The sequence below is a fragment of the Nicotiana attenuata genome, unplaced genomic scaffold (assembly GCF_001879085.1).
Source record: "Nicotiana attenuata strain UT unplaced genomic scaffold, NIATTr2, whole genome shotgun sequence".
NCBI lineage: Eukaryota > Viridiplantae > Streptophyta > Magnoliopsida > Solanales > Solanaceae > Nicotiana > Nicotiana attenuata.
This window is the reverse complement of record NW_017673256.1, coordinates 108,588-118,797: the sequence shown is the minus strand read 5'-3', so window position 1 is coordinate 118,797 and position 10,210 is coordinate 108,588. Positions and strand designations below refer to the sequence as shown.

Genomic DNA, 10,210 nt, shown 5'->3' with positions numbered 1-10,210 from the left:
TCAGTTGTAATTATTTATTTTACCCGTAGCACAGGGACAATTTTATCATCCAGCTCTACAAATCCTATGAATTCGAGGTCCTGTATCTCTACTTGTAAAAGAGGGGCTCTTCTACCGAGGAGGCATTTTGATCTACCTCAATCTCTTTACCTCTATGTTGGATTATTTTTCTCTTATTCTCTTAACCAAGCAAAAGGACCATTGACAAGTTTGAAACAACCCTATTCGTCGCTATTCACCCTACCTTCTAGTGTCAAATTGTTCTGTTCCCATGTTTACAGTGACTACTAAGACACAAGAAGTGATCATCTTTGAAGGTACCACAGATTTTTTCAGGAAAAGGAGAGACGGGAAACCTCGTGAGTCCTTTATGTCTTCTTCGTTTGTCGGGCATTCAAGTGCAGAAGAAGCTTCTAAGTTCTAAATGTCAACCTGGTTTGTGTCGGGGAAGGGGACAACTCCAGAAATATCACACCCGTTAGTATTAATACCTTTTTTTTGTCTTGGCAATACTTTTAGTTGTGTCTTTGTTACTGATTAACTGAATCTAAATTCAAATGCCCTTCTGTATAAGTATTCTCTGGATATTATTGTGTTCATTTCTGAATATACTATCTACACAGTTAGCCAATTCTCTTGTGAAATAGACAATCTTTGCGCTTCTTGTTGGTAGTGTTTTATACTGCTACTGCAAAGGTGCTTGGAAGAGGAATGAAAAACTATTCTATTTGATTGAGCTTAAAATTGGATGGAGGTGAAAGTTAAAACTTGGAGTTTCCTTTAATGGAGTTCCCTAAGAAATATGTTAAAAAATCTCCAGAACTAAAACCACAGGTACAAATCCAGTGTACACTTCTTAACTTTTGATCCCAAAAAACCATAGATACTAAACAAGTTACAGAAAACTTGTAACACACTTTAAGTTGATCTCTTTCTTGATGTTGATCAACAGAAGAAACCACACAAAACTACCTAAAATAAAATTCAAATTCAAGTCAGAATCTTCATTATAATGACTTGGGCAATTTTGCCATTAATAAGGTACTGGAAGAGGTCGTGGAAAGGGTCCGTGAGATGCTTTTGACATTGTGTGGAACTTGCATTCGACTGATAACAATTGTCTCTCTTCAATGGTGATTGCGTTAATGAGTTGTAGCAGAATGTGCTCAAGTTCTTCCCCATCAGTCCACTCATGAACCTCAGCTTTTACTAATGTCCTGTTTTCCTTTATCAAATTCCAGGCTGGGTAATCTTTTCTAGGCATGACGAAATCTCCTTCTCTGAGCTTCAAACTGGGGCAGAAATCGCCGATTCCATCACCAAGGTATATTATTCTTTTCTTCCCTTCCTTAGCCATAGCGGCTTGTATTCTCTCTACTATCAGACCCTGTAAGAGAAACTCTATTAGAATAACTATCTTAATTTCATGTTAAATTTTTTAAATTGCTGACTTGTGTTTATGAAAAGATTTTCTTATTATAATAAGATGGATTATTTACCTTGCACATGTTGGGAGGGCAAAGATTGCATCCATGAGGAGATGTTTGAAAATCAACATAAGGTAGGATTTGAAGCCTTTCTTCCTCATCAACATAGCCTGGGTTCGTATTGATTTCTGAGAAACAATCTCTTATTCCCAGATGTTTCAAGATTGTCTCTATGAAGAATACGTTTGCATCGCTTACTACTCTCAAATCACACCTGAATTAATAAACATTCAATTAGTTTAAACCCACAAAATCTCATTATTTGTATGACACAGATCAAGATAAAAACATAGGAAATAGACAAAAGTTACAGCACGCGGCGCTAAAGGCTTAAATCGAAAGATACGTACCCTAATGCATAGGCTGATTTAATGGCTGGGACAATCCTGGGGTGTATTGGTACCCGTTTTAGTACCTCTTCAATGTCTTCAATAGTTTTGCCTTGTGTATGAAGCTCCTTCATCATCCTATCCTGTTATTTGAAATAGAATATAAATTATCAGCCTTTAGCAAAAGAAAAAAATCAGACAAAAACCTTAAGACTGTAGGGAAGATTGAAAAAGTCCATTTGTTACATATAATTTTTTTTTATAGGATTTTAAGTTATATACGTTAACGAAAAAATATTATAGAAAGGAAAACTAACCATGAGAGAGTTCCAGGGCATGGTAGGGAGAAGTTGGTTGAACAAGTCATTGGCGCCTAACTCATCCACCACCCAATTATCACTATCCACGTCAATGATCGTCTTGTCGAAGTCGAAAATCACCACAATTCCAGCCATTTCTGAGTATTTTCGAGGGGTTAGTGACAAGAAAAAGATGAATAGAAAAACCTCTATTTCTTGTTTTTCTTTGGATTCAGAAAACAAACTATTGTTTAGACTGAATTGAGAAAAAAACTTAGAAGAGGGAGAGCTTTATATAGGGCGAAAAGGAAAAGGATAAATTTGAATTAGGTACAAAAATAAAGATGCTAAGGGAATATTACGCGGATTTGTGGTAAGTTAAAGCAAAGCCACTCAAATTCCTACTGTCAGTTGGTTTATTTTCTTTCTGGAAAAGTTATTATCGTCAGCTTATTTCGAATATTAGCCATTGGATTTTGCTAGACTTGATTCTCACGGATCATCATACGGTAAATATGGAGTTTCACTTTTTGTTATAAATTAATATTCATTTATTATTAGTATGGGAAAAGGTTTTATGTACGCAGGAATATGACAGAATATTCCATGCAGGAGAATTCAATTCCCTCTTCCAACTATACTGCGCAGCCACCAAACCAAAACCACAAATTAGGATGGAACATATTTCAATTAATTGTTTCAAGTTTTAATATATTACCAATTTTTTTTTAAAATATTAATAATAAACTTTTGGTGCTAAAGATTGATAATTAATAAAGAAATTGGCTCTTGTCTATAAGTGAGAAGAACTTCCCTCATTTTAATGAGAATATTTTTTTGATCATCAAATACTACAAAATAACTTTTTCATGTATAATATAATCCTTAAAAAACAATTTCCATCATACTAAACACACAGTTATGAATAAAGGGAACCTGAATATATTTTTTAGTATAAGAGAGCAAATGCAGCTTCTAGATTAGAGATATTCGAGCATATAATCCCAATTGTGATTTTAAATACAACAATAAGAATCCTTATAGATTTTGTCACGTTATGTTCATGAAAGTAGGGGTGTACGGTCAAGTGGATCAATGTTACCTACATACATTAGCACCGTATGAATCAGATTAAATGTTGTTAATTATTTCACTTAAAATAATCCTCAAACAAAGTTTTTCAATTTCAAATTGAAGATAAAATAATCACTAAAATAGTAAAATTAACATTGAATTACAACCATTATTTCGATTAGCTTTTGAAGTCATGTCTAAATGCCTGCCAGTGTTTTTTCGTGTGATCTGGTCCTCCAGCTTTATCTGTAATCAAGAAACAATATCACATGAGCCATCGCAAATTTTAGAATAACGTATGCCAAATATCAAAGTTATAATTATCATCTGGTTTTTGCCTTACATAAATCGTGTCCGGTTTAAATAAAATACAGAGAGTTTCCCTTAGATTTTGCTTCATAATACTAACCTCCCTCGTGGTTTTCAATATTAACGGGCCTCCTTTGACTAATCTACCCTTGTTAATAGGGAAAATGGCATTGTATAGCCGTTTTTAAAATAATAACCGAAAAATATGTGTACGTATGTATATATGTGTGTGTGTGTATATATATGTATGTATATTTGTATATTTTATACAAAAAATATAAAAATGTTATACACTTTTACGGCTACCGAATGTAAATAATTTCTGTCGCGAGCTAAGTGATCTTTGCCCTCATTAATATTCTCTTTTAATTTGTTTAATACAAGTTTGGTTTCTGTCATTGTCCACAAACAGTAACCAAACCTTAAGTGGCATATCTTCGAAAGAATATATACTCTTTGCTGTTGTTTTCTTCAAATTTCAAGACATATTTAGGAGACTTTATATAAAAGTAAGTGCTTGATCACTTGTTTTTACATTCCAAAAAGAGAGAAAAGTTCATTTCAAATGATATCGCTACAAATTAAACCAAAGATGTTATGGTTATGTTAATTCAAGCACGGTACTGCTTTCTGAGAGGATGTTTGGCTAAGCTTATAAGCTGATTAAACTAGCTTATAAGCACTTTTTGACTTATCTACGGTTTTTTTTTTTGGTAATTGAAACTTTCATATACCAGGGAAAATATTTACAAGTAACTCAAAAAAACCCTTACATGTTTCTATGCTTCCTATACTTCCTCCCCCCTTATACATCTTACTGCTAGACTCACTAACTTCTACCTATTACATTGGGTAATATTACGTAATGCTTTTTCTACATCCTTGTTGCTTCGACAGTGTACTTCTTGTATTATCAGCTTGCTAATTATCTCCCATCTTCTCACTTTGTCTTGGAAGATTCTGCCATTTCTCTCTTGCCAAACATAGTAAACACATCCCGCTAGTATCATCTTATATAGTTCTATTTTTGTATTCCTTCTCCGTGTCCAGTCTTCTGCCCATTTTAGTTCCTCTGTCCACCCATATATGATTCTTCTTATACCTTGCCATATTAGCAAACTCTTCCGTATTTTTGCTGCATATTGACACTCTAAGAATAGATGCTGGATAGACTCATTTGCCTGCTTATACAGCATATATTCTTGATCAGTTTGTATGCCCCACTTTTGCAATCTATCCTTAGTGTATAATTTTCCATGTGCTACCATAGTTAGCATGAAGATCCACCTGGGACACCCTGCATTGTTATATACCACTCCCCTCCAGCTCACTTTGCTAAAAGTTCCTCGCAGTTTATGGTAAATATGCTTAATAGAGCAGTTACTCATTCTTCTTATATCTTCATAGTTGTACCCTGCAGCCTCAAAACTCTCTTTAGCTTTCACAATCTTTCTCATGATCCACGATGCTTGATTCAATTGCACTTCCCATATGTTTTTATCCTTGATGTAATAGTTGTGTACCCATTGTATCCAAAGTTTGTTCTTCTCTTTACATAGGTTCCAGAATTGTTTACTTATAACTGCTTTGTTCCATAGGCCGATATTCATAACATTGAAGCCTCCTGCTGATTTAGGTAGACAAACTTTCTCCCATGCTAGTAGTGCTTTCTTTGGCACACTACTTTCCCCTGTCCATAAAAAACTTCTGCATATTGTCTCAATCAACTTTGTAATTTTCTTTGGTAACATAAAGATCTGAGCCTAGTAAGTCTGGATAGAAAACAGCACACTGTTGATAAGTTGAATCCTTCCTGCATATGATAGGAATTTGGCTGTCCATGATATTATTCTGCCCACTAGTTTGTCAATTAGAGGTTGACACTGGCCTAGTGAGACTCTTTTGGAACTTAAGGGGACTCCCAAGTATCTCACTAGCAGTTCTCCTTTTTGAATGCCCAGAAACTCCATTATGTCTGCCTGTATATCATGTGACACCCCTCCAAAGAATATAGAGCTTTTGTTCTTGTTAATCACCAGTCCTGATGCTTTTGAAAACTCCATGAAGCAATTGTACAGCAGCTTGATTGATCCAATGTCACCCCTGCAAAACAGCAAAAGATCATCTGCAAATCCAAGCTGCATGGAATGGGCTCTTATTCTTATGAGCCTAGGAAACTCTCTTTGGATCTTGAAAATAGAAAGACTCCTCCAACAAAGCCTTTAATTGAGGAGCCTCCGGTATTGGAGTTGAAGCCACTGCCTCCACACCTCAGGTATGAGTTCTTAGGCCCTAGTTCAACTTTGCCAGTTATTCTTTCCTCTTGTCTTACTAACATGCAGGTAGATGCCACATTGGCGGTGCTCAAAAAGCGGAAGAAGGCAATTGGATGGACTTTAGCTGATATTCGAGGAATAAGCCCCGCATTCTGTATGCACAAGATTATTCTTGAAGATGATGCAAAACCCTCTTTGGAACATCAAAGGAGGTTGAACGAGGCAATGCAAGAAGTTGTGAAAAAGGAGGTGATCAAGTGGTTAGATGCCGGGGTTGTGTACCCTATCTCTGACAGCTCGTGGACTTCGCCGGTACAGTGTGTGCCGAAAAAGGGTGGTATGACCGTGGTGACCAATGCTAATAATGAAATTAATTCCAACCCGGACAGTGACCGGATGAAGGGTGTGCATGGACTACCGCAAGCTAAACAAGGTGACCCGCAAGGATCACTTCCCATTGCCTTTCCTTGACCAGATGCTTGATCGTCTTGCTGGGCGTGCCTTCTATTGTTTCTTGGACGGATATTTTGGGTACAACCAAATCTTGATTGCTCCGGAGGATCAGGAGAAGACCACATTTACTTGTCCATATGGCACCTTTGCCTTTTCTCGGATGCCTTTTGGGTTGTGTAATGCACCGGCGACATTCCCACGGTGTATGATGGCCATTTTCACTGATATGGTGGAAAATATTTTGGAGGTGTTCATGGACGACTTTAGTGTTGTGGGTGATTCATTTGATGAATGTTTGAAAAATCTGGATAGAGTGTTGGCCCGTTGTGAAGACACCAATCTTGTGCTCAATTGGGAAAAATGCCACTTCATGGTTGAGAGGGCATAGTGTTGGGTCATAAAATTTCAAAGCATGGCATAGAGGTTGACAAGGCCAAAATAGAGGTGATTTCAAGGCTTCGTCCCCCCACTTCTGTCAAGGGGGTTAGAAGTTTTCTTGGGCACGCGGGGTTCTACCGGAGATTTATAAAGGACTTTTCGAAGGTAGTGAATCCTTTGTGCAAGCTGCTAGAAAAGGATTCCAAGTTCGTGTTTGATGAGGGATGTATGCAAGCCTTTGAACTTCTCAAGCATAAGTTGACCACCAGCCCTATCATTACCGCACCCAATTGGAGTTTGCCTTTCGAGCTCATGTGCGACGCGAGTGATGTTGCGGTTGGGGCAGTTTTGGGTCAAAGAGTGAACAAAATATTTCATCCGGTGTACTACGCGAGCAAGACTATGAATGAGGCTCAAAGGAACTACACGGTAACTGAGAAAGAGTTGTTGGCTATTGTGTTCGCAATGGAAAATTTTCGGCCGTATCTCATGGGAGCCAAGGTCATAGTGCACACCGATCATGCAGCCCTTAGGTACTTGATGACGAAGAAAGACTCCAAAGCTAGGTTGATGCGATGGGTCTTGTTACTTCAAGAGTTTGATTTGGAAATTGTGGACCGGAAAGGTAGTGAAAACCAAGTAGCGGACCACTTGTCCCGCTTGGAGGAGCAAGGGACGCCGTGTGATGGCCTAGAGATCAATGATGCATTCCCCGATGAGCAGCTACTTTCTGTGTCAATGAGTGATATGCCATGGTTTGCGGACGTTGCTAATTACCTTATGACTGGTATAATTCCGTGTGATCTCTCTTCTAACCAAAGAAAGAAGCTCAAACGGGATAGTTTGGATTTCTATTGGGATGAGCCGTACTTATTCAAGATTTGCACCGACGGAGTGATCCGGAGGTGTGTCCCTGAGGAGGAGCAGTTGAGTATCTTAGAGGCTTGTCATTCCTCTCCCTATGGTGGCCATCATGGCGGGGCGAGGACAGCTTCGAAGGTTCTATGTTGTGGGTTTTATTGGCCAACTTTGTATAAAGATGCAAGTGATCTTGTGAAGAAGTGTGACCAGTGTCAAAGAGCGGGTGGTATTTCGAAGAAAGATGAGATGTCTCTCAACACCATTCTAGAAGTGGATATTTTTTATGTGTGGGGTATTGATTTCATGGGACCATTTGTATGCTCGTGCGGGAACACCTACATTCTAGTGGCGGTTGACTATGTTTCAAAATGGGTCGAAGCCGTGGCTTTGCCCAACAATGAAGCTAGGAGTGTGGTTGCGTTTCTCAAAAAGAGCATTTTTACAAGGTTTGGCACTCCTCGTGCAATCATAAGTGATGGGGGGTCGCATTTTTGCAATAGAGCTTTTGACACCTTACTTGCAAAGTATGGTGTCAACCACAAAGTGTATACTCCTTATCATCCTCAGGCGAGTGGCCAAGTTGAAGTCTCAAACAGGGAAATCAAGAGTATTCTGTCTAAAACGGTCAATGCAAATAGGACCGATTTGTCTAAGAAGTTGGATGATACTCTATGGGCTTACAGGACTGCTTACAAGACGCCGATTGTATGTCTCCGTACCGGTTGGTGTTTGGGAAAGCTTGCCATCTACCGGTTGAGTTAGAGAACAAGGCCATGTGGGCTTTGAGGAAATTGAACCTTGAATGGGATGTGGCAGCAAATCTTCGTGTGGAGCAACTTAATGAACTTGATGAATTCCGATTCCATGCCTACTCCAGTTCATCCTTGTACAAGGACAAGATGAAATACCTTCATGATGAATATGCTCGTAGCAAGGAGTTCAAAGTGTGTGATTTGGTTCTCTTGTTCAACTCTCGGTTACGGTTGTTTCCCGGAAAGCTTAAGTCAAAATGGGTGGACCTTTTGAAGTGGTGTTTGTGACTCCGTTTGGTGCCCTTGATTTGAAGAACAAAAATGGAGAGGTTTTCAGAGTTAATGGGCACAGAGTCAAGCACTACCTGGGAAACATTGATGACAGCCATGTGGTGGCACTTCTTCATCTCAAATGATTTGACGGTAACATGCGTCGTACCGCGACGTTAAATCAGGCGCTTCTTGGGAGGCAACCCATGTGTTTTTCTTTTCATCTTTCTTTGATTTTCATTGTAGTATAGGATTTATTTTTGGACTGACTAGTTGTGAGATGCTACAGGATTGTGTTAATGCAGTGCAGGGCAAAGTGGAAAAATTGTTCAAGTCTCTGAAGTTTGCAATGCGGACCGCACAACATTTTGTGCGGCCGCAAAGAACTTAGTACGGGGGCACAAAATCAGTGCGGACCGCACTGATGGTAGATGTAAAAAACCAACTCTCTGAAGTTTGCCACCGCGCCCGCATTACATTTTGTGCAGTCCACGGTGGACCACTGCGGCCGCAGAGCATTTTGTGCAGACCGCAGCGGTTGCCTTCTCAAACCTGTATAACTCTGTGTGGTGCGGACCGCAATACCATTTTGTGCGGTCCGCGGTGGGTAAGGCAGCTGGGGCCCAGGACCTTTTTCTATAAATAGGACCTGAGGCCCTCCATTTGAACTTTTCGATCTTTGTACTCTCAAACCCTAAAAATTCACTGTTCACCACTAAAATTGCACGAATTCATCTGCTTAGTCTCGATTAATCATCAGTGCTTCTCATTTCTGGTAACTTTAATCCTCTCTTAGTTGTTTAATTTTGATATTTTTTTTTGATTTTTATTTTTCTCTTAATTTTTCTTCTGTTCTTCCCATTTTTCTTTCAATTTATAGTTTAGGATTAGTTAATCATGTTTTAATTAGGCATAACTAGATAAATCACTGAGGCAACACTTAAGGAATTAGTAGTAGGTAAAAATTTGGACTAAAATTGGGCATTACATTGAACCCTAAGTTAGTGCTGCTGTTGGGCACTCAGTGCGGACCGCGGTGGTTTTTGTGCGATCCGCGGTGCTTCTGTGCGGTCCGCAATACCATTTAGTGCGGACCGCGGTGACATAATATCTGAAAGTGGAACTTGAGGGTGCAGCCGCACTGGATTTTGTGCGGTCCGCAATGCCCCAATGCGGACCACATTGCATTTTGTGCGGTCTGCGGTGCATAGATTCAGAGAGTGGGTAGTCTGAACCCCACATCTGTGCGGACCGCAGTGGATTTTGTGCGGTCCGCGGTGGCCTCTTTGCGGCTGCACTGCATTTTGTGCGGTCCGCATTCTGCAACTTGTTACTGTCTGCAACTCTGAATTACATTGATTATATTGTTACTAACAAAGCATGACTGAATGTTGCTTGCAGACAATGTTGAGATCAAGAGGCAAAGGTGATAAACCACCAGGACGAGGAGAGTCCTCCCGGGGGAGGGGACATGGAAAGATAAAATTTACCCCCCAAGTTCGGGAAGCAAGAAAAGCAACAAGGAAGGCGATCCGGGCCGCTGATAGAGCTGCTTCCCACTCATCGGGAAGTGATTATCAGCCTTCTAGAGAGTTGACTGATTCTGACTCTGCCCCAGAGTTTATGGAGGACTTCCCGGACAGGTTCAGGCTGACAGATGAGCCCACTACTCAAGGCTCCCCCACTGCCCGAGCAATAGTGAGAGTATCTTTTGAGTCGTCT

At 39.6% G+C, this 10,210-nt stretch overlaps 1 protein-coding gene across 1 annotated transcript; it reads right to left on the bottom strand.

Annotated features, from left to right (window-relative positions):
• Positions 1-755: 755 nt before the first annotated feature.
• LOC109215854 (inorganic pyrophosphatase 1-like) lies at positions 756-2,388 on the bottom strand. Its single transcript, XM_019379969.1, has 4 exons — positions 2,134-2,388; positions 1,838-1,959; positions 1,500-1,701; positions 756-1,387 (listed from the first exon to the last, which is right to left on the bottom strand). The coding sequence occupies exons 1-4, from the start codon at positions 2,269-2,271 to the stop codon at positions 1,034-1,036; spliced, it is 816 nt and encodes a 271-aa protein (XP_019235514.1). The 5' UTR covers positions 2,272-2,388; the 3' UTR covers positions 756-1,033.
• Between the last annotated feature and the right edge of the window lie 7,822 nt (positions 2,389-10,210).

Bases quoted from the DNA above. Each gene is read 5' to 3' on its own strand.
- LOC109215854 (XM_019379969.1), bottom strand. From the start codon at position 2,271: ATGGCTGGAATTGTGGTGATTTTCGACTTCGACAAGACGATCATTGAC. The intron at 1,960-2,133 runs GTTAGTTTTCCT...TTCAAATAACAG, and splicing joins TGCCCTGGAACTCTCTCATG to GATAGGATGATGAAGGAGCT. The intron at 1,388-1,499 runs GTAAATAATCCA...TTTCTCTTACAG, and splicing joins GCCCTCCCAACATGTGCAAG to GGTCTGATAGTAGAGAGAAT.